Below are 24,432 nucleotides of genomic sequence, written 5' to 3'. Positions count from 1 at the left end.
GGGTGGAGCTGTCTGCACTGGGTCTATGAATCCAGGCCCAGTTCCATCAGGTGGTTAGGTTTTGGGAGGCCCAAGGACCATCCATCCATTCATGGAGCCAGTGAGAAATGGACTGATGAGCTGACACTGCCGGTGACAACGAGGCAGCCCAGGGGAGGACGTAGAGGGCTCTGGAGAACATTTCAGAACAGGCTGTTTGTAGAAGGGTGGGCAGGCAGTAGATGTGGGCATAACTGGAAAAAATCTCTCTCTCTCTCTCTCTCTCTCTCTCTCTCTCTCTCTCTCTCTCTCTCTCTCTCTCTTTCTCTCTCCCACCCTAAACCCCACAGTTGCCTTCAAGACATGGTTTCTAGTCCCACCCGAAGCTGTCAATCCTGGAGGTGTTTGTTCTCTATGCTAGCAGCTCAGCTTGCAGTGAAAAAAGTATTAGGGTCTAGGCTGTACAGGCCTGGCCAGTGCATAAGAGGAAGAGCAGCTCCACTGAGGGAGAAAGATTATAGAGCCAGCCACACATGCACCCACTGTCATGGAGTCACTCCTCTCCTGCACCCACTGTCATGGAGTCACTCCTCTCCTGTACCCACTGTCATGGAGTCACTCCTCTTCTGTACTCACTGTCATGGAGACAGTTCTCTCCTGTACCCACTGTCATGGAGATACTGCTGTCACAAATTTGTCAAAGTAGAAACTGTTGCCAACAGCCCCCAAATTCCTGGCTGACTCCAGAGGCCAACCACGGACCCAAACATCATTTGTAGCCCTCAAACCATCTTTAGTCCTGCCCTGCCCAGTGGCTTCCCACACGCCTCTGCCCGGGGCCCGGCCTCCTCCTAAGACACGTGGTGTGGAGGTGCATCAGGTGTCTCTACAGGGCTGTTGGACTCCGTGCCCCTGCAGGTCTGGACCCCGCTGGGTCCAGCGTCTCCCCACTTCCCCTGAGGCCTGCATCCTGGCAGAGCTCTCGGGGAGCCCAGCCAAGACCCCTTCACAGACAGGCCGACCAGAGCCACTGCGGGAGACTTTATTTGCAGTCAGGTGGGGTCAGCGAGGGGAGCGGAGAGCTAAGGAAGGAGGGTGCTCTGGGGGGAGGGGGTCCAGGGAGGTCCCGTTCTGTGCTGTCGGCAGCGTGGGCCCAGGAGGAGCAGATCCAGGTGGCTGGTGTGGTGGGAGGAGAAGCAGAGGTGAGGCTTCGGCTGCAGCTGCCCAGGGCAGCTGGAGATCAGGGATTGTCCTGCTCCTGGCTTCTGTGCCTGCTGGGCGGCCGCGGCCCCAAGAGCCGTTGAGCTCTTTCCCGACCAGGGGTCTAAAGGCGTCCTCGCAGGTGTGCGAGGGGTCTGGGGGGCGGTGATCTGGCCGTGCCACCTGTCAGTCATTGCTGCCAGGGTTGGTTCTGCGCCTCTGGCTGGGAACCTGGGCGCTCCCCCCCTTCCCCCTCCAGGAGCCCCCCCCCCCCCCCCGCCTCCCCGCCCAACTTGCACAGTGAGGAGGGCAGCTTTCTCCCAGAGTCAGTCAAGGGTGTATGGGGACCTCCACTTCCCTGCTCCCCACACAAGGATGTTGACAAAAGAAAGGAATTCCCAAAGCTCCTGGAGGACACCCCCCCCCGCCTGACCAGAGGGGCTCCCATCTGCTGGGCAGGAGAGCCAGGCCGCAGCCCACGGAAACTCAGTGGAGAGAACACGGGACTCGGCTGTTCCCATCCCCCTGGGGGAGGAGGACACTTACCCCAGTTATTCTGAGACACAGGTTTCTGTAGAAACAGAGGCACAGCCAGGGGTGAGAAGGGGCCCGGCCAAGGGTTCCAACCCCACCACACCCCAAGACCGGAAGCAGGGCCCTTGTGAGGGGAGGGGACCACAGGGAGACACCAAGACCGAGACATGTGGGCCACAGAGGGGGCGCGGGGGGCACAGGGGGGGCCCGGGGGGGCACCCGGGAGGGGCAGACCTCTCACCCTTTCGTTTGGGCATGAATATGTTCTCCTCCTGGAATCCCTTGCGTTGTGCGAATCTCTGAAATTCCTCCAGAGCCTCTGCGTTTGGCTCAGGAGTCTTTCCTGCGGGTTGGGGCGGGCTGCTGAGCAGAGGGGCGGTGGGGACACAGCTCTGCCGCCAGCTGCTGACGGGAGGACCTGGCCACTGGCCGGCACTGAGGGTTAGGGCAAAGTGGAGAGGCCCAACGGCGGACCAGGAGGTCTGAGGTGGGGACTCACTGAGCCCCGGGGTGACCTGGGGGCCTGAGGAGGCCAGTGGGCCCGCGCACTTGCCTAGAAGGACCCTCTGTCTCCATGACCCCCTCCCATCCTGAGATCTCAGGAAGTGACTCCTGCCAGCCTTGGGGACTGGACACCGCACCTGATAGCGCCACCCAGCTGACCCTCCTTCCCTTTCAGAGCCGGGGTCTCCCTGGGAGCACACCAAGGCCAACACCCAGAAGCAGGCCCGAGAGAGTCCTAGTAGCCACAGCTGCTGCCCATTCCACTGGCTTCTAGAAGCCCAGATGATAGGGCAGGAGAGGAGAGTCTCTGAGGGGCTCTCACCCATGAGCTTTGCAACGTGGAACTTTTCCCCTTGATGCTGCCCTTCACAGCGGAAGATGGCGTGGTCCTTCCCAGGCAGATTCTCTACATACATGACGTTCTTGCTCATTACTGTACATGAAGAGAAAATAGCTCTGTCGCAACTTCATTCCTGGGGAAAGCATTCCAGGCCACAGGAAGGAAGAGTCTAGAACGTTTTGATGATGACTCCTAGCCAGCCTGGCCCAGGCCTTGCTGTGGCCTCAGTCACTGGACAGAAAGCCCCTCCCGGAGGGAGCCAGCCCCAGCCGTGGAGCCCAGGGGATGGACAGCAGAGGAGGTCAGGTGGGAGCGAGGCCCACCCTCCCGTCTCTACTCCTCCCTGCTTCCCGTAGGCCTAACTTTCCCAGTGGAGGAGCCAGGACCATCGGAGGGAGGGAAGTCCATCTCCATCTCTGCTGTGAACAAGACTGTGACACCTGGTGGCTGGTGTCAGGCCACAGGCACCCAGGAAGGGACACAGAACCCGCCCCCCATCCCCAGAGGGTAGCACCCTTGTCCCCAGGGATCAGGAGATCAGGCCAGACTCACCATCGATGTATTTTCCAGGCTCATCAGTTTTCTGCATCTGAAATGTCAAGTCATGGCACCTACCCTCAAACCTAGAAAACAGGCCACAGTGCTCTCAGGATGCCTGCCCGGCCGGGTACATGGCCCTGCCTGACCTGGTGTCCCTGAAAACCCCCCTCCCCCACTCCCCTGCCTGACCTCTGAGGTGCTGCCAGGGGCCATGAATGCCACCAGAACATGAATGGGGAGAGCATTCAGACAGAGGAGACCCCTGAGGAGCCACACTCACATGATGGTGAGATTGATCTCCAAGTCTCCGCCTTCCAAAGCCACCATTGTGACAGGGAACACCGGGGCAGTCTTCTTTTCCTCTTTCAGTTTAGTTTGGGTCACCATTGCCTTTATGTACCAGGTCCCTGCGAGCTAGAGCAGGCCAAGCGGTGAGCCCGCTCCAGCCCAGCCCAGAGTCTCCCTGGGCCCTGACACACAGCCCAAAGTCTAAACAGACATTCTGGCTGCTGCCCCCGAGATGGGCGGGGCCCCGATGTCTCTGCACCTCTGTGCTCAGTAAACTGAGCCCAGAACTCTCAGATTGTGATCCCAGAGGGGCAGAGGGCATCTGCTCCCCAAGGATCTGTTCTCTTTGGGGTCTGGACCCAATAACAGGTGAATCTGTATTCCTGCAGGTCTGCCCTGTGAGGACTTCTGGTTCCAGGGGTCACCTGGATGGAATCCCTGACCCAAACCTGCCCCCGCTCCATCCCTGTGCCCAAGAGAGCCTGTGCCCCTATCCCAGTGCCTGGGGGAGCCTGGTCCAATGGCAGACTCCAGGGACAGCTGTATCTGACCGCTCCAAGACACACTCCTGAACCAGGGCTCAGGACCACTGCTCACCCACCAGTCACCAGCCTTTCTCCTACCCCCCCCCCAAGGCCCCACCCAGCCTCACATTCTGTGCCTCCGAGAGGACAGACAGGGGTTCCTGGGCCTGCAGGGCAGCCACCAGCCCGAGCAGCACGGCAGTCAGGAGCAGGGTCTTCATCTCCAGGCTCTGTGCTCACAGATGAGGCAGGTCTCCTGTGTTGTCTGGAGGAGACTGACGCCTTTTATGTCCCCCACGGCCAGTGGCCTGTGCCCACGTGGCACCGACCATATCCTCCTGTCCATCTGTCATGGCCAAATCTACGTCCATCATGGAGGTAGAAGGGTGTTATTGTTGGAATCTGATGAATAACAACTCAGTGCTCACAGAGCAGCCATGCGGTGGGGGGTGGGGAGGGGGGCCCCGTCATTCAGTGTGCTGGCACATGGGTCTGTATTTTAAAATGAGGGAGGAAGGCCCTGGCTTCCTCACCCTCCCCTCCAACACACCCTCTGGCCACCCACGTCCCGCCTGGGCCCTGTTCCCTGGGGAACTGTGTCTCACCTCACGTCACTGAGGAAGGGGCTGAACTTCTGAACCACAGACAGCCCTCACCCCTGGCTCCCTAGAGCCCCAGCCCTGTGTCCATGGAGTCCTCTCACTTCCCTCCCGTGCCTCACCCTGAGCCTCCTGGGAATGGGCATCGATCTGGGTCTGCTGAGATGTCACCAGCTCAGGACAGGCCCCAGCCCACACTGCGGATCAACGTCCCTCCCCCCTGCCCATTCTGCTCCGAGGCCAGCCACGCTTGTTGAGAGCCCTCCCAGATGCCGTTGCTTTGCCTTTTCCAACCTGTGGCCATCGCTCAACTCCTCAGTCCCCCTTTATGTTCTCCAAGAATACAGGCTTGACTATATGGCCCAAAATTTTATCTGGACTTTATTGAAGAGTTCCCAGCTACATGTGTGGAGTCATGAATATTTGTTCACTAAAGGAAGGAGTCATGAATTTTCAACCCTGTCAACAAGCACACTTAGACCCAGAGACCTGGAGGATTTTCACTCAAGGCTACTCTAGTTTGTTAGACTCCATCTCTAAAATTGCCAGCAAAATGAAGACTCAAGTGGTAAAGCATCAGCCTGGAAAGAATGAGGCCCTGTGTCCAAAAGTCCCAGTACCACAAAAAAAGAAGGAAGAAGTCAATTAAATAGAAATTCTAAAGATAATTCAACAATTCATAAAATCAAGGAAACAAAAAGTTGGGATTTTTTTTAGAAGGACAAATGACTAATAAACTCTTACCCAATTCAACTAAAGGAAGAAAGGAGAAGTAGCCATATTTCTAGATGAACTTGATCTACCAAGGTTGAAACAAGAGGATATAAATCTCTTAAATAGATCTATAGTAGGCAATGAGATTGAAGCAGTAATAAAGAGTTTCCTAATAAATAAAATTTTAGAACCCAGGGGACTCACTACTGAATTCTAACAGAATTTAAAAGAAAAGCACCAATAGTCTTTAAGCTTATCTATGAAATAAAAAAGAAGGAACACTACCAAACTTATTTTATGAAGCAAGTACTACACTATTCCCAAATCAAAAAAGGGCACAAAAATAGAATTATAGTTTAATCTCTTTGATGGAAATGAATACAAAATTTTTCGACAAAATAATTGCAAACCAAATTCAATGACACATTGAAATCGTTTGTATCATTCCAGGAATGCAAGGATGGTTCAACATACATAAATCCATAAATGTAATAAGACTCATATAATCATCTTGACTAAAGAAGATAAGTTTTGATAAAAATTCAACATCCTGCCAGGCACTGGTGATTCATGCCTGTAATCCTAGCTACTCAGGAGGCTGAGATCTGAGTATCACAGTTCAAAGCCAGCCCAGGCAGGAAAGGCTGTGAGACTTTTATCTTTAATAAACCACCAGAAAACCAGAAATGGCACTATGACTCAAGTGGTAGAGTGCTCACCTTGAGCTGAAGAGCTGGGGGACAGCACCCAGCCCAAGTTCAAGCCCCATGACTGACCAAAAAAAAAAAGAAAAAAATCAACATCGTTTTATGATAAAAATTTAGAAGCAACTGGAAATAGAAATACTGCACCTCAATGTAAAAAAAGTTGTATATGAACATCCTATAGTCAAAATCATACTAAACAAGGAAAAATTAAATTATTTCCTCTAAAGTCAGAAATGAGACTAGGATGTCCACTCTCTCCACTACTATTAAATATGGTACTAGAGTTCTTATCTAGCACAATAAGGCAAGAGAAAGAAATAAAAAGGACCCTAATAGGGAAGAAGTCAAATTATCCTATTTGAAGATGATCTAATCCAATACCTAAAGATTCTACATCAAACTCCTAAATCAGATAAACACCCTAAGCTATATATCATGACATATTTCATTAATTCAGAAGTTGGGGGAGAAATTAGGAGAATAATTTTATTCACAGTAGCCTCAACAACTAAATACATTAAATATCTAGAAATAAACTTAACCAAGGAGGTGAAAGACCTCTACAATGAACACTATAAAACATTGAAGATGAAAATTGAAGAAGACATTATAAAATGGAAAGACTGACCAGGTGTCAGTGGCTCACACTTGCATTCCTAGCTACTCAGAAGGCTGAGATCTGAGTCATGGTTTGAAGCCAGCCTGGGCAGGAAAGTCCATTACTCATCTCCAATTAACCACCAAAAAAAATGGAAATCAAGCAGTGGCTCAAGTGGCAGAACACAAGCCTTGAGCAAAAGAGATCAGGGACAACATCAAGGTCCTGGGTTCAAGCTCTAAGACTGGCGCGCACGCGCATGTGTGCACATACACACACACACACAGAGAAGAAAAGATGGCAAGATTTCCTATGCTCATGAACTGGTAGCATTCAGTGTCCAATAATTACACTACTTTGATTGCAAATGTTGGCAATACCTCCAGTATGTAACAAGATGACAGTGGTCTGATCAATGTCCATAAATTATATACTGTGGATGTTCTGAAGTAATAAAATATCTACCCATATGTTCAATGACATTTGCACAGTCTGTACAGGCCAAGCACTCTTCTAGACACAGGAACTCACCAGGGAAGGAAGCAAATCAAAGGTTCTGCTGTCCTAGAATTCACATTCTAGAGGCAAAAAAAGAGAAAAATATACAAAATACTTGAGTGAACTATGGTGTTGAATATCAAGTTCTTGCCTTTAACTCCAAGCACACCCTTCATTGCCTGCTCTGTAATAATGGAGGAGGACTCAGTGGGCACTTTTCTTCTGTTCACAGCATGAATATAACTTTTATTAGAGGCCCAGGAAACAGGGCCTTCCCCTCCAGTCCCACGATGCTTCCAGCTCTTTCTTTTCCATCCTCCTGCTGTGTAATGACCAGTGTCACAAGTAGGGGACATCGTGAGCTCTCTTTCACGCTGACTCAGTGGCCCCAGCACGTGGCTTCCTCTTGAGCTCAGTGACACTCCACTAGTGGGCTCCCAGTGAGTCTTGGGGCTTTCCAGCCCCAGGTCACCATATCTGGAAAGGAAGAGAGGCTTCCTGCTTGTCTGGCCACCCGCCTTCCCCACCAGCTGTGTGCACTGTCCATTACAGCTCTTCCCCAGGCAGCCCAGAGAACGCCCGCCACCCCTGGGCCGCAAGCACACCAAAGAGGCGGGGCCTGAGCCTTGCGGAGGGGTCTCAGCCCTGGTCAGTCCTTCCTCAGGTGCTCCCCGGCAGCCTGGGCTGTTCTCCATTGTCCTCCTTATACTGGTGCTGGCAAGTGTTCAAGTGTTCACCACACACACGCTCCCTGTTCTGTCTACTGTGTGGTCCTGCCTCCTGAGTGAACACCGATGTATATTATTACAAATTATTCTGAAAGGTCACAAGTGTGATGAGGAAAAAGCAAAGGGAACAAAGTGGACAGGGAAGGTTGAGGCAAGAGGGGGTGTTTGTATTTTCAGGGAATGGCACACGTCACCTCCCCAAGTTGACATTTGCACCTGGAGTTGAAGATAGTGGGGGAAATGAGCCATGAGAGTCAGGTGGAGGAGGAGTCAGCTGGGAGAGGCCCACGGAGCAGTTCCAGAGGGGAGAGGGAGCCGGGGCGTGCCAGGAACAGACTGCAGGGTAGAAGGCTGCCCTCTCTGGGTAGAACACAGAGCGGGCAGGCCTGACGAGGGTGGGCTCCTGGCTACTGCAAGGACATTAGTCCTTCCCTGAGTGGAATGGGGAGGTGCTCGGGGCTTTGATGGAGTACGGAGGGGGTGGGACTGATTTAGATGGGCTCCGGGCCACCATGGTACTTCGGTCCTTTCCCTGAGTAAAATGAGGAGATGCTGGGGCTGGGAGCTCTGACAGAGTCAGGATATGACTTAGACTTTTAGAAGGTCACTACAGGTTCTATACTGAGAATGGACATAGTGGGGAGGGCAAAGTCACAAGCAGAGAAGTCAGTTGGAAAGCTGCTGCAGTAGTCCAGGCCAGAACGACAGTGCGAAGACATCTACCCAGGAACCAGGAGTGGTAGCACATGGTCTCCATACCCAGCACAAATTCAAGGATGTGAGTATGAGACACTGGACCAAGGGCAGGGTAGCTGAGAATCTGAGCCAGCCAGTGTCACCATAGCTCTCATCCTGGGGTAACTTGAATGGGACTGGTCAGCCATATTGAGTGTGGAGATGAGGTGGGGTCTTCGGAGCAGAGCACGACCAGAACATGTGAGGCGAACCCCTAGACAAGACAGGGAGCCTGTGACCTTGAATGGAGGGGGTCTGTGAGGTCATGAGGGGATGGAGGCCAGGGCTGTAGTCAGGGGAATGTTGGGCTCTTGGGGGCTTTGTCACCACAGAGGGTTTTTTTTTTTTGGTCAGTCGTGGAGCTCGAACTCTGGGTTGGGCACTGTTCCTCAGCTCTTCAGCTCAAGGCAAGCGCTCTACCGCTTGAGTCACAGCGCCACTTCTGGTTTTCTAGTGGTTTATTGGAGCTAAGAGTCTCACAGCCTTTGCTGCCCAAGTTGGCTTTGAACTGCAATCCTCAGATCTCAGCCTCCTGAGTAGCTAGGATGACAGGCGTGAGCCATCAGTGCCCAGCCACCACAGAGGGTTTTATCTCAGGCTGCCCCAGGCCATGTGTGAAGAGGGGACAGCTGACATCAGACCAATGAAATGGTACAAACTACAAGACCATTAAACAGACTGTCTGTGTCCCCAGGGTCCTAAGTTAAGTGGCATTGCAGAACAAAGGCTGTGCAGAGGAAAGAAGTAATGAAAACCTGCTAGAAAGCAGCTTGCAGAGAAAGACAAAAATGCACATTTACAGCGTCTCCACTTGATACGTGCAAGCAAAGCAATGTACTCAAATGGCAAAGAAATATCACATAGAATAGATCAGAAATTGAAAGGCGCAAGTACAAATTGTCTAGTAAACACACTAAAAGTACAATAGTATGAAGAAGTCACTGTAAGATGAAAAAGGAGACATAGCTCAAATGTGAAAAGTAGAGAATTTTCTCCCTGTTCCTCCCACAAGTTTCAGAAGAAGCTGGGGACTCCAGAAACTTCCCTACCATGGAAGAAGACCAGAAGCTAATGTGAAAATGACAGTTTAAGACCTCAATGGTTGAAACCAGGCATAGCAGGCTTATGCCTATAATTTCAACTGCTAGGATACAAAAGTGAGTGTCATGGAATGAGATTGGCCCTGGACACAAAGGTGACAATTGAAAATAACTAAAGCAAATAAAGGGGGCTGGGGGTGAACTAGAGCTGTGACTCAGTGATGAGTGCTTAGTTAGCAAGTGCAAGGGCCTGAGTTCAAACTCAATACTGAAAAAATGCACTGGCAGTATGTTCTAATAAATGTATTGGGTCATTCAGGTGAAGACAAAGAAAAACAAGGGCACATGATGGAAAGGGCAAAGCTTCAAATGCACCATTGAAAGACCAAATCTATAACTCCTAAGCATAGAAGAAGAAGTGCAAGATAAATACAAAGAAAACATTCAATAAAGGAACCACAATTTCCCAAATTTTCAGAGATGGTCATCCAGATATGGGAGGATATTAGGACACCAAACAGACAAGACCAGTAAAGAAACTCTTCAACACATATTGTAACAAAGACATCAGGCACACAGAAGAATGATGAAATCTGCAAGACGAAAGCACCAAGAATGTCCATAAGGGAAAACCCACAGAACTCAACACAGACTTTGAAAGTAAGGAGAGGGGGAATGAAAGATGTATTTCAAGCCCTGAGAGAAAATAACTGCCAACCTAGATGTCTATATCCAGAAAAGATGTCCCTGATTATTCAAGGAGAAATGAAACTAAAGCAACTCATGATCAGTAAACCAGCAATGCAGAAGATACTTAAAAGAAACCCAAACCCAGAAGATGAAGAGGAATACAACCATGAAAAAGACAGGAAAGAATAAATAGATAGAGAAACAAAAAATGGGGAAGAGTCAGATGCCACAAAATCAACAAAATGGTAGAAATTATTTTTTTTTGGGGGGGGGGTCCAGTCGTGGGGCCTGAACTCTGGGCCTGGGTGCTGTCCCTCAGCTCTTCAGCTCAAGGCTAGCACTCTACCACTTGAGCCACAGGGCCACTTCTGGCTTTTTTCTTTTTGCTTATGTGGTGCTGGGGAGTCAAACCCAGGGCCTCATGCATGCAAGGCAAGTGCTCTACCACTGAGCCACCTTCCCAGCCTCAAATGGTAGAAATTATTATGTACCTCTCAATAACTGGATGTTGACAGCCTCAGTTCTCCAATTAATAGATATAGTTGGATTAAAAGACAAGACCAAACCATTTGCTATCTATGAGAAATGTACCTCACTGGCAAAGACAGTCACAGCCTTAAAGGGAAGGGACAGAGCTCCCAAACAGACAGAAGTAGATATACTTATGTCTGACAAAGAAGACTTGCAGCTACAAGTAGAAGAGGCAGAAAAGATTGGTTCATATAGACAGAAAAGGAGCCATCCTTTAGGAGAATAAAAAATTGTAAACATACATAACTAGAGTTGTTTCTTTTTTTAAAGTAAGTGTTTTATTGTGAGAATACTGTACTACTACAGTTGTTTTATAAAACAGATGTTACTGGAGGGGGGACCAAGATGGCGACGGGGCAGTAGGGAAACGCCACAGCTCTCTCCAACCAAAAAGAGAGTTCGAGCTCCAACGCTTAATCCCCCCAAGAGACCGACAACAACAAAAAGACGAACACTCAGAGAAAAACCAGAGGCAGAGAATAACAAAAAAGAAACAGAGGAAAAGAAGAATTTCAGAAGAAAAGCGAAGACCCCTCCCCCAACCTTTACTGGCCGCGCGGCAGTGCGCCAAGCCGCCGGCCAGCCGGCCCGGCGGGGGCTGCGGGAGCCCCAAGAGACACAGCAGAGACACAGGGGGCCGCTTTCAGATCACCAGGTACTGGTTTACAGAACAGCGGATCGCCAGGAACAGAGAAGCCTACCAGCCGGGAGTCTCCACGAGGATCCCACCCCCACCCCTCACTCTCCACCTGAGCAGAGAGGCTCCATCCCGCCAAAGCCGCTCGGCACCAGCAGCACGACCCGGCACTCTCCACCCGAGCAGAGAGGTTCCATCCCGCCAAAACCGCCAGCAGCGCGCAAAGGGAACTGTCTGCAGACCACCCACCCGCCCGCCCGATCACGATCGCAACGACCCGGCGGGGCCACTCGGGCCCCAGAGGTACCGCGAAGAAGCTGTCTGAGCGGGGACACTCTTGACCCGACAGCTTCGACAGAGGCAGAGACAGAAAAGAATCACACAGAGCCACCACCGCCCAACCCAGCCCGGATTGCAACAACAACTGACGACCTACACCACACAGAAACAACCAGCTCCAGGGTGAGTACCCCACAGGGGAAGTGTATCCCTCAAGGGAGACCAGAGCTGGAGGGAATCCCCAGACCCTGACCTAGACTCCCTACCCCAACACCCGGACCACAGGACCCACTAAAACTGGGAACTGTTTGAGAGCTCCACCAGCCCGTGGAGCACACTCAGCTGGCCAGGCTAGAGCAAGAGCACCCCTGGAAGGGAGCTTAAATGCCCAAGCCAGGAACAGCGCCCCTGGGTCAAGACTACCAACAGTAGAAGAAATTTGAACTGTGTCCCCCAGGCTGTATAACCTAGGTGGTATACACATCAGCACAGGCCTAACGAGTGCGCTCCAGGCTGCATAACCTAGGTGGTATACACATCAGCACAGGCCTAACAAGCGCGCTCCAGGCTGGGGCCGGAACCAGGCCCGGGGATCCAGCGCCTGAACAACACAACCAACTCCTCCCAATTGAAGTAAAAAGCTGAGCATACGCCTCAACAGAGGGGAGAAAGCCAGGAAACAACACTCCCCGGGGAAGCACGCCTGTGACAACAAAAGACCTGGAGGCCCAGGACAAGAGAAGCCCAAACCCCACCAAAACTCCACCCATATACCCTAGACTGGGAATTGGGCAACACAGGCCGCCAGCACCTGATAGTAAGCAGGAGCTCAGACTGTTAAGGCGGCTCAGCAATAGAGTGATAGTCTTGGATGTATGAGGCCCTGGATCTGATTCCTCAGCATCACAAAAGCAAAAAGGGTCAGAAGTGGTGCTGTGGCTCAAACGGTAGGGTGCCAGCCTTGAGCTGAAAAGCTGAGGGACAGCACCCAAACCTAGAGTTCAAGCCCACAACCAGCCCAAAACAAACAAACAAAAACACATCAGGAGCCCATAGCAGACTCCAGCATTTGGGAGAGTGCATCCAGAGCATCTGTTCTTCACAAGAGCACCCGTAGGAGCAAACACAAGCAGTCTAGGCTGCTCAACCCTTCCAAAGGCGGGAACTGCCAGCAATCTACAGCAGAGAGCTGAGAATCCTAAGTAAGTCAGAATAGCAGCTGGAAATAGGCTCCCAACAGAACCCAGATCAGGCACAGACTCTCTCTACCAATACAGAATCAGCAACCAAGCAAAGACAGACACACCAAAACAAAATCGAAGAGCAGTCTCCTGAACCTCCATGCGAAAATCACAGAGAAAAATCACAAGGTTTACTACCACCCAGGACAGCAAGCTCACCTCAAAAGCCAGCAGCCACACAGGGGAGAGCCCCAGTGGGAGCAAAGCAGGAATGGAAGACAAAGACTACTTCCAAGGGTTGCTGGAGGCAATGACTCAAGATATAAAGCTAGAAATTGATCAGAAATTGAAAGAGCACAAGGATGAACTATCCAAAGAGATACAGGGTATCAAACAAGAGATGCATGCAAAAATAGAAGCTGCACAAACCTCAGTAAGAAGTGAGATAAACGCCAAATTAGAGGTAATGCATACCTCATTGAGAGGTGAGATCAGTACTCTGAGAACCAACATTGAATCCATAAAGGGATCCATTTCCTCCATGCAAACCACAATAGAAGCCACTGTCAACAGAGTGAATGAAATGGAAGGTCGAGTGTCAGATACAGAAGACAGAATACACCAACTGGACCAAAAAGTGACAGATATGGAAAAATTACTCAAATTAAACCAAAGGGATATTCAAGAGCAAGCAGATAATGCTAAAAAATTTAACCTTCGCATAATTGGAGTGGACGAAGGTGAGGAATTCCAGAGCAAGGGAATGCACCACCTATTTAACAATATAATCAATGAAAATTTTCCCCACCTCAAAAACGACCATCTTAACTACATCACAAAAGCTTATCGAACACCCAACAAGCAAGACCCCAGGAGAAACACTTCTAGACACATTATAGTAAAAATGATAGATCTGAATAATAAGGAAACAGTCCTGCATGCAGCAAAAATGAAGAAGGAGCTATACTACAATGGGAAAAAAATAAGAATTACTGCAGATCTCTCCACACAAACAATGAATGCAAGAAAAGCCTGGGAAAGCACCATACGAGCCCTGAGAGCCAATAACTGCCAACCCAGACTGATCTACCCGGCAAAGCTAGCATTCACATTTGATGGAGAACTGAAAACTTTTAATAGCAAAGAAAAACTAAATGAATACATAAACATTAAGCCAGCATTACAAAGAATTCTAAGAGGGGGGACACAACCTGAAGAAAGCAGCCAGGAACTGGGGCCTGCCCCAAACAGGCGTTACTCAAAGTCTAACTGAGCAAGCACAGGAGGAAAGGAAAAAAGAAAAACTTAGGAAAACGGAATGGCAGGGACAACAATGCATCTCTCTATACTTTCTCTTAATATAAATGGGCTGAATTCGCCAATTAAAAGAAAACGAACTGAGGACTGGATAAGAAAACAAGACCCATCCATTTGTTGCCTTCAGGAGACCCACCTCTCAGCCAAACATACAAACAAACTCAGAGTGAAGGGGTGGAAAAGGATCTACCAATCAAACGCCCCCAGTAAGAAAGCAGGTGTAGCTATCCTGATATCTGACAAAATAAACTTTTCATTAAAATCAGTACAGAAAGACAAGGATGGACACTACATATTAATAAAGGGAACAATCCAAGAGGAGGATATAACCATCATCAACTTATATGCCCCAAATATTGGTGCACCCAGATATGTCAAACAAATGCTCTCAAACTTACAGAATAAAATAGATCCCAATACGATAATACTAGGAGACTTTAACACACCACTCTCACCAAAGGACAGGTCTACCAACCAGAGGATTGGCAAAGAAGCTACCGAATTAAGAGAGGCCATACTGCAAGCGGAATTAACTGACATCTACCGAGTATTTCACCCTAAAACAACACAGTACACATTCTTCTCAGCAGCTCACGGAACTTTCTCCAAAATAGACCATATCATAGTTCATGCAAGGAACTTAAGCAAATACAAAGGGATCGACATAATCCCCTGTATCCTATCTGACCACAGTGGAATCAAGCTAGCTCTCAATAACAAAGCATACCGCAGAAATTTCTCCAATACATGGAAATTGAACAGCACACTCCTTAACAATGCCTGGATAACAGAAGAGATCAGAGAAGAAATAAAGCATTTCCTACAACTCAATGAAAATGAAAACACCTCACAAAGAAACTTGTGGGACACAGCAAAAGCAGTCCTGAGGGGCAAATTTATTGCCCTCAGTGCCCACATCAAGAGAATGGAGACAGACCAAGTAAATAATCTCATGTTGCAATTAAAACAGCTAGAAAAACAGGAAAAAATGGGACCTAAAGCTACTAGAAGAAGCCAGATAACCAAATTAAAAGCAGAGATTAACCAATTAGAAAATCAGAAAACCATAACCAAAATAAACCAAACAAAAAGCTGGTTCTTTGAAAAAATAAACAAAATTGATGGCCCATTGGCTAGATTAATTAAAAAAAGAAGAGAGGAAACCCATATTAATAGGATTAGGGATGCCACGGGAAACATCACCACACGTACCCAAGATATCCAAACAATTCTAACAGACTACTTTCAAAAGCTATACTCTCTAAAGGAAGAAAATCGGGCAGAAATGGATGCATTTTTAGAGAAATACAAGTTGCCCAAACTGAGCAAAGAAGAAGTTAACCAATTAAATAAGCCAATATCCTATAATGAGATACAGGAAGCTATCAAAAGTCTTCCAACAAAAAAAAGCCCAGGACCAGATGGATTCACAGCAGAATTCTATAAGACCTTCAAACAAGAACTAATACCCATACTCCTCAAGCTCTTCAGAGAAACAGAGAAGGAAGGAGCTATCCCAAACTCATTCTACGAAGCCAATATCACACTCATCCCCAAACCAGGCAAAGACCCAACCAAAAAGGAGAATTACAGGCCAATCTCCTTGATGAACACAGATGCAAAGATCCTTAACAAGATTCTAGCTAACAGAATCCAGAAACACATAAAAAAAATAATTCACTATGACCAGGTAGGCTTCATCCCAGAGACACAGGGATGGTTTAACATACGTAAGTCAATAAATGTAATCCAACATATCAACAGAGCCAAGGTCAAGAATCACATGATTATCGCTACAGATGCAGAAAAGGCCTTTGACAAAATTCAACATTCATTCATGCTAAAAGCTCTGGAGAAAATAGGAATAGAAGGAACATTTCTAAAAACAATAAAAGCCATTTATGACAGACCAATAGCCAATATTATACTTAATGGGGAAAAGCTACAACCAATTCTCCTAAAATCAGGAACAAGGCAAGGATGCCCACTGTCTCCACTCCTCTTCAATATAGTCCTAGAACCCTTAGCCAGGGCAATAAGGCAAGAAAAAGACATTAAAGGGATCCGCATAGGAAAAGAAGAAGTTAAACTATCCCTTTTTGCAGACGACATGATACTATACCTCCAAGATCCCAAAAACTCCATCCCCAAACTCTTAGAAATCATAAATCACTTTGGCAAAATAGCAGGATACAAAATAAACCCACAAAAATCAGTTGCCTTCCTATACACTGATAATGTACAGGAAGAGAGGGAAATAAAGGGAGCAACCCCATTCACAATAACCTCCCGAAAAATAAAATATTTAGGAATTAACCTAACCAAAGATGTAAAAGAACTATTTAATGAGAACTATAAAAAGTTAAAGAAAGAAATTGCAGAAGACACTAGGAAATGGAAAGACCTCCCATGCTCCTGGATAGGCCGACTTAATATAGTAAAGATGGTAATACTTCCAAAACTAATATACAAATTCAACGCAATTCCTATTAAAATTCCAATGACGTACATCTCTGAAATACAGAAAACAGTCCAAAAATTCATATGGAACAACAAAAGACCTAGAATAGCCAAAACAATTCTAGGGGATAAAGACAATATGGGAGGGCTATCCATGCCGAACTTCAAACTCTACTACAGAGCTATAATAACAAAGACAGCATGGTACTGGCACAAAAACAGACCCGAAGACCAATGGAACAGAATAGAAGATCCAGAAATAAATCCACAGGCCTACAGCCAGCTGATATTCAACAAAGGAGCCAAAGACATACAATGGAAGAAACACAGCCTCTTCAACCGCTGGTGCTGGGAAAACTGGGCAGCCACATGCAGAAAACTAAAAGTGGACCCCAGCCTATCACCATGCACCAACATCAACTCAAAATGGATTAAAGACCTTAACATTAAACCTGAATCTCTGAAACTACTGAAGGACAGAGTAGGAGAGACACTTGAACTAATAGGCACAGGAAGGAACTTCCTGAACAGAGTCCCAGGGTCACAACAAATTGGAGAGAGACTCGACAAATGGGACTACCTTAAAATAAAAAGCTTCTGCACAGATAAAGCTATCGCAACCAAGCTAGAAAGACAACCAACTAATTGGGAAAAAATATTTACCAGCAATATATCAGACAAGGGGTTAACATCCTGTATATACAGGGAACTCAAGAAACTAATCCCTCCCAAACCTAACAAACCAATTACTAAATGGGCAAGGGAACTAAAGAGGGACTTCTCAAATGAAGAAATAAAAATGGCAAAGAAACACATGAGGAAATGTTCATCATCCCTGGTGGTGAAGGAAATGCAAATAAAGACAACCCTGAGATACCACCTTACCCCAGTCAGAATGTCCCACATCCACAAATCAGCCAACGACAAATGCTGGAGGGGATGTGGAGAACGAGGAACGCTATTACACTGCTGGTGGGAATGTACACTCATACAACCACTTTGGAAAGCAGTCTGGAGGGTCCTTAGAAAGCTAAAGATTGACCTCCCTTACGACCCAGTCATACCACTTCTAGGCATCTACCCTGAACAACAGGAACCAATATACAAGGACACGTGCACCTCCATGTTTATTGCAGCACTGTTCACAATAGCTAGGATATGGAAACAACCTAGATGCCCCACCACAGATGAATGGATCCAAAAATTGTGGTATCTATACACAATGGAATATTATGCAGCCATTAGAAATGACAAAATAATGGCATTTGCAGGGAAATGGATGGAGCTAGAAGGAATCATGTTGAGCGAGGTAAGCCAAGAACGAAGAGACAAACAGTACATGGTCTCCCTGATAAGCGGATGATAAATCCAAAATGTTAGGTGATATGACAAAACTAACAGGACTTAAGAAACAAAGAACTCCCACTCATCTGGTTGAACCACTACTAAATATCCCCATGCTGCTGATCACGTGTATGGTATATAACATATGAACACCGTTATATATTACAGACTGTGATAGACAATTTGCTCCAGGAAAGTTAGAATGAACGTGTGACTTTAAATGAGCATCATTATTCCACAATACTGTGAATTTCCGGAAATTAAGTAATCACTTAATCACAATCAAAAAAAAAAAAAAAAAAGAACCTTGGGGAAGGGAGGGAGGGAGGGGATGGTAGGGAGAAAACAATGGAGGGGGTAACAATGTTCAAGAGGAAGTGTACTCATTACCCCACTCATGTAACTGTAACCCTCTGTATAGAATCTTTACAATAAAAAAATTAAAAAAAAAAAACAGATGTTACTGGGCATAAAGGCTCAGATAAACTCCCAAAATAATAAGAGGGTGTGTATAATTCCCCACACTTACCAGTAGTCAGACAAAAAATCAACAAGGAAACTTCAGAATTAAACATTACAAATCCAAAGGACTTTTTAGACATCCACAAAGTTTTCCACCAAACAGCCACAATTAATTTTTCTCAGCAGTCCATAGGACTTCTCCAAAACAGTTATTTTAGGACATAAGCAAGTCTCAACAAATGCAAGAAAAATTAAATAATTTCCTATTTTATCAGACCACAATGGAATAAAGCTAGGAAAAAGGAAAACCTACAGAAAATATTGAAGAAATAAGAAGAAAATATTGAAGAAATAAGAAAAAGAGCTTAAAAAAACTTAGAATCAAAAGAAAATAAAAACACAGTTTATCACAACCTTGGAGATACAGCAAAGGGGGAGTTTGGAGGAAAGCTTTTCAGATTTAATTAATTCATTATTTATATTGTTGTCTTCAAATAGTTGTACAAAGGGATTCTGATTTGATATGCCACTTCATGTGTACAATGAATCTTGGCCAGAGAAAGAAATCATAAAGATCAGGGAAGAAGTTAATGAAATAGAGACTAAAGAACAGTACAAAGAATAAGTGAAACAAAAAAACATATTTTTTGAAAAGATAAATATGATTGAAAAACACTTACCCAAACACATCAAAACAAACATGGAGAAGGTTCAAATTAATAAAAATAGAGATGAGAAAAGGGATACCAAAAGAAATAGCAATGAGCCGGGCGCTGGTGGCTCACACCTGTAATCCTAACTACTCAAGAGGGGCTGGGAAGGTGGCTCAGTGGTAGAGCGCTTGCCTTGCATGCCTGAGGCCCTGGATTTGATTCCTTAGCACCACATAAGCAAAAAAGAAAAAAGCTGGAAGTGGCGCTGTAACTCAAGTGGTAGAGCGCTAGCCTTGAGCTGAATCGCTGAGGGACAGCGCCCAGGCCCAGAGTTCAGGCCCCACGACCGGACCCAAAAAAACAAACTACTCAAGAGGCTGAGATTTGAGGATCACGGTTCAAAGTCAGCCCAGGCAGGAATGTCTGTGAGACTCTTATCTCCAATAAACAACTAAAAACTGGGAGTGGCACTCTGGCTCAAGTGGTAGAGCACTTGAAAGAGCTGAGGGACAGCACCCAAGCCCAGAGTTCAAGCCCCACGACCGACCAAAAAAAAGAAGAAGAAGAAGAAGAAGAAGAAAGAAGAAGAAGAAGAAGAAGAAGAAGAAGAAGAAGAAGAAGAAGAAGAAGAAGAAGAAGAAGAAGAAGAAGAAGAAGAAGAAGAAGAAAGAAGAAGAAGAAAGAAGAAGAAGAAGAAAAAGAAAGAAATACCGATGAAATTCAGGGACTAATTAGGAAATACTTCAGAAACTTATTTGGTAGGTAATAGGAGGGCAAAAAAATGATAAATCTCTACATGCAGGTGGCCTACCAAAAATTGAGCCTGTAACATATTAAATAGAACAAACCTATCTCTGAAAAGCAGGAAGACCAGAGCCAGTGGCTCCTGCCTATACATCCTAGCCAGTCAGAAGGCTGAGATGTGAGAATCACGTCTTAAAGCCATCCAAGGAAGAAATCCAAGAGACTCTTATCTTACATTATCTACCAAAAAGCTAAGAGTGAGTTGTGGCTCAAATGGCAGAGAACCCAGTGTGACAGTGCACACCAAAGAAGACCTGTTCCTGCTGTTCACACCTGGACCAGCCCCTGCTAGGCCCAGCAACCTCTAGTCCAGTGCTCTTTCCTATTCCTGGCTAAGTGAACTTCAGCAGTGTCTCTCCAGCAAGTTCTCCCTGGGTTCGTGTCTGATCACCACCGCCAACCCCAGCTAGGGCAGTACTGTTTCCCTGGGAAGATGGAGCTCCACATTCATGGAAGGGAATGTTTGGTAAGACACCCAAATGTCAGGGTTTGCACAACGGTCTATGGGAGCAACTAAAACTTCTGTTCCAAGATTTTGTGGACTAGGTCAGGGCATCGCCCGGTTCAGAAATGGACATTGATTTGTGCAGGGTGGACAGGCCCTCCATTCATTAGGGTGCTGTTCTCCACGTGGATGCTTCTCACTCGTTGAGCCTGACCCCTGCAGAAGGAGCTGTGTGCTTCCCAACCATTTGCTCTTCTAGAAGAAGCTGCCAAGCATGTCTGTGTCAGGTGTGCTGGGAGGAAATGCGTCCACCCTTGGGTTGAAATCCCAGGCCTGGGCCTTCTCCATCCCAGGCGAAACGCATCGGCCATAGGGATCCATGTGGGTGGAATCCTGACAGGTGCTTCCAAGACCGTTGGAGGCCAACCTGTCCCCACTGGAAGTAGCAAGGAACACAGATCCTAGTTTCCAAAACTTTGCACTTAGCCATTTTGTCCTCTTATGCCTGAGACTTGAGTGTGTTTTCTGGGCCGAAGGATATTTGGGTTTCTTTATGGTGACAGAGCTGCCATTATTTTTTGCCCCACACTCTCTACTGTGTGGCCAGTCTTTCTCTTATCCTCTTCGAGGCAAGAAAGGTGCCCTATGTGCACAAAACCAAGGAGGGTAGTGTGTCTTTTACAAATCCTGAACTTGCTCGTGGCAGGGTTCTGAAGTGGGATAGCTCTCCTTCAACGTGGCCGTCTGAGCAGGTGGGCCAGAAGACTGGGCACCAAACATGTCCCACTGTCTCTTCTTTATTAAGGTTTTCTGGTCAATCATGGGGATTGAATTGGGCAACTGAGCTCTGTCCATGAGTCATTTGCTCAAGGCGAATGCTCTACCACTTTGAGCCAAAGCACCAAGTGCAGTTTCATGGGGATTGTTTGGAGATGAGTCTTCCCTGCAGGCTTGGAGCCGCAATCCTCAGATCTGAGCCACCTGAGTAGTGAGATTCCCAGGCGAGAGCCACCCGTGCCCAGCTGCCACTCTCTCTTAATAGCACTCAACAAGCAGCAATTCCTCCACTCTGTCATCATCATCATCAGCAGCAGCAGCAGCAGCAGCAGTGGCTGTGGCTGCGGCATCTCTGAGCACAAAGCACTCCCCTGGTGAGAGTGTGTGATCTCCTTCCCCAGGCCCCAGGGTGTGGATTCTGAGCACCCCCACCTCCCCGGCCCTCAGGGTGCTGGCTGGTTCCCTAGAAAGCCTAGGACTTGACAATTGCTCCTCTGCCACTTGGGTTGTGATTGTGGTTTGTGTGATGCCACTTATAAAAAGTGAAATGCACGCCAGCTGCTCTGGGCAGGGTGCACAGGCCCTGCCTTCCGGGGGGTGCACCAGGGTGGTGGCACCTCTACTTCTGCAGAGAGTCCTCTAGCATCCTGAAAAGCGCTTTGTCACAGCAAGTGGGACAGTGTCTCATTCACCCTCGACTGGAAGGAATCCAAGCACAGTGCCCGCACTCCAGTGCAACAGAACTTTAACATCACACCAATATCGATTCCATGCACACAGGTCTCTCTTAAAATTGTCTTTGCCCCAGTCAGGCGCATTTGGGGAGTTGTGCTGGCAACACTCACTCTCCACCAGCCCTCAGGGGAGGCTCTGTGCACCCTGACAAAGGCCGCAATGGCTCAGGAATCGGGAAGGCTCTCCCATGCACCTGGCACAGGGGCCGAAGTGCTCTGCAAAGGAGAAAGGTTAGCATGCAGGACGGCTGGGGGAGAGGGTCCTGTGGAGCCCACAGCACAGGGTGGTGACCTGCATCAGAGTCAAAGCTGCCAGACAAGGCAGAGAGGGCCGAGCCAGGGGCCGGGAAAGCACCACACCCACTGCTCTGTGAAGAAGCCCCAAGAACATTATCATCATGGAGGGGGAGACTCTGAGGGCAGGCCAATGTGTTCAAAGGCAAGTACCATTCTGATACCAGGAGAGGATGGCGGGTCAATGATTCTGCATGTGCCATGGATTTGGGGTCAAGGCAAAAGGACACATGGACATGGCCACACTGTCATCTTGATAACAGAGGGGATTGTGGGTAAAGATGCAGAGAAGGTTCTGCATGTAGCAAGCAGAACAGATTTGACGGTGTCCTGAGTGGGAGGTCAGTGGAGGGTAGGCTGTGGCCTGGGCCACTCTAGCCTGCGTGTGCTGAGCCCCTGGCTACCCAGCCAAGGGGAGACGTCTGCACATGCTGTGCTTAAGTGCTTCCCTTTCTCTTCCAGGGAAGAAGGGGGAAGCCGGATCCACGCTTGATCTTGGCCCTCTGCAGGGAAGTCCATTTCTGGAGCAGAAAGTGGCTGTTGGGCAAAGGCTTCATGGCGTAATTCACATGCACGCCATCAGGGGTCCTCAGCTCTGGTGGAAGAGGGACACAGCCCAGGCAGGACACTGCCCTCCCTGGGATCTAGTTCCAGGGGCACCAAGGGCCTGGGATGCCTGCCCAGAAACAGACTCTGCTGAAACCTATCCTGTCTTGCTCAGGAAAGATCTTGGGACTCTGGCTGCTGCCAGCTCCTCCTGGAGGGGCACAAGGGATTCCCATTGCACTCACTGCGGCCTCGAGGATCCGGACCTCCTGGCACAGCCGGCTGTCTAGAATGCACAGCACCTGCGGGGAGCACTGTCCTGCTGAGCACCAGGAGGGCTCCAAGGAGCCCCATGGGGCAGGCCTGGACCCAGGCCCTCTGCACACATGCATTCCAGGGCCTCCACCCAGTGAGGCCCCAGCACTCAGCAGACCTTGCCGTTCCTGCAGGCTGTTCCTCCTCCCGGTCCCTCTGGCCACGAGTCTCCTTTCAACTACGTCTACCCTGCACTCACCTCCTGCCCACATTCTTGTTTCTCACCCACCATCATTAGTCTGGCTAGGCCTCTCACTTCCTTTCCGGGAAGAAGGGAACCCATGCTGCCTTCACCAGGAGAAGGGTGCAGGAAACTAGCAAAGGCTTGATGACAGGCCAGCGGCAATCAATGCTGATCATCCCCACCAAGCACCTGATGGGTTTTAGCTCATGGCAAAGACCACAGAGCAGTGAAACCATGGGCAGAAGCCTTGACGATCCGGTACATAGGAACTCTCTGTCTCTGTCTCTGTCTCTCTACTCCCCCACCTCTATCTTTCTGTCTGTGTCTCACTCCCATGTTTCTTTTTTTTGGGGGGGGTCCGGTCGTGGGGCCTGAACTCTGGGCCTGGGCGCTGTCCCTCAGCTCTTTAGCTCAAGGCTAGCGCTCTACCACTTGAGTCACAGTGCCACTTCTGGGTTTTTTCTTTTTTGCTTATGTGGTGCTGAGGAATCGAACCCAGGGCCTCATGCATGCAAGGCAAGCGCTCTACCACTGAGCCATCTTCCCAGCCCCTCACTCCTATGTTTCTGTCTCTCATCCTCCTAAAGACATTGGCTACTCTCCACTACATGTGAGCAACAACACAGAAGCAGAGAAGATGGTCAGCGAGGTCTCCTTAGCTCTCTCTGGGCCTTGATTCTGTTCTGAATCCTCTTTCCACAACACTGACTCAGCTCACAAAGGTGTGCTTTTGCTGTCACTAGCATGGATTCATCACAGGACCCTGGTGGACCACTTTTGGATTCCTGAGTAGGGAAGGGTACCTTTCTTCAATGCTCGGGGGACAACTTGATGGTCTCCTGGAGGCTAGACAAGTACTTTTCATTGAGTTGCACCCCAGTGTGAGGTTCTTTCTGAAGCCATGTTCCCCCTTGGAGCAGACAGAGTGTCTTCTGGGGAGGGATGCGGCCCCTGGCCCATAGCACTGCATGCTCTGCCCTCTGCACTGATGCTGTCTCTGCGCTGCCTGTTCCCTCTGCGGGCAGGCCAGGTGGGAGGGCAGGGCAGTGCCAGGGCGGGCAGGTCCAGGGTTGCTGGGGCCATGCTGGGACCTGGAGCATCCAGTGTCCTCTTGGTGGCTCAGTGCCACCCTTCTGCTGCTGTCCCCGCATCCGGGCCTGTGGGCATGCCCACCCAGCCTGCTCTGCCATCTCCCTGGCTGTCTGCCTCTGACTCACTTTGATCCTCTGACACCATCTGGACCAGCTCCCA

General features: G+C 48.5%; 1 protein-coding gene across 1 annotated transcript; it reads right to left on the bottom strand.

The window, feature by feature from the left end:
• Positions 1–1,102: 1,102 nt before the first annotated feature.
• LOC138815831 (odorant-binding protein 2b-like) lies at positions 1,103–4,130 on the bottom strand. The gene is made up of 7 exons (XM_070005195.1): positions 4,038–4,130; positions 3,378–3,511; positions 3,110–3,180; positions 2,540–2,650; positions 1,955–2,236; positions 1,726–1,750; positions 1,103–1,155 (listed from the first exon to the last, which is right to left on the bottom strand). The coding sequence occupies exons 1-6, from the start codon at positions 4,128–4,130 to the stop codon at positions 1,731–1,733; spliced, it is 711 nt and encodes a 236-aa protein (XP_069861296.1). The 3' UTR covers positions 1,103–1,155; positions 1,726–1,730.
• Positions 4,131–24,432: the final 20,302 nt, after the last annotated feature.

Source organism: Dipodomys merriami, unplaced genomic scaffold (assembly GCF_024711535.1).
Source record: "Dipodomys merriami isolate MVZ:Mamm:240054 unplaced genomic scaffold, mDipMer1.0.p SCAF_11, whole genome shotgun sequence".
NCBI lineage: Eukaryota > Metazoa > Chordata > Mammalia > Rodentia > Heteromyidae > Dipodomys > Dipodomys merriami.
The sequence above is the reverse complement of the archived record's forward strand: the minus strand, read 5'-3'. Positions and strand labels throughout refer to the sequence as shown.

Bases quoted from the DNA above. Each gene is read 5' to 3' on its own strand.
- LOC138815831 (XM_070005195.1), bottom strand. From the start codon at position 4,130: ATGAAGACCCTGCTCCTGACTGCCGTGCTGCTCGGGCTGGTGGCTGCC. The intron at 3,181-3,377 runs GTGAGTGTGGCT...CCTGTTTTCTAG, and splicing joins GAGATCAATCTCACCATCAT to GTTTGAGGGTAGGTGCCATG. The intron at 2,651-3,109 runs GTGAGTCTGGCC...CTTCATGTACAG, and splicing joins GCCTGGAAAATACATCGATG to TAATGAGCAAGAACGTCATG.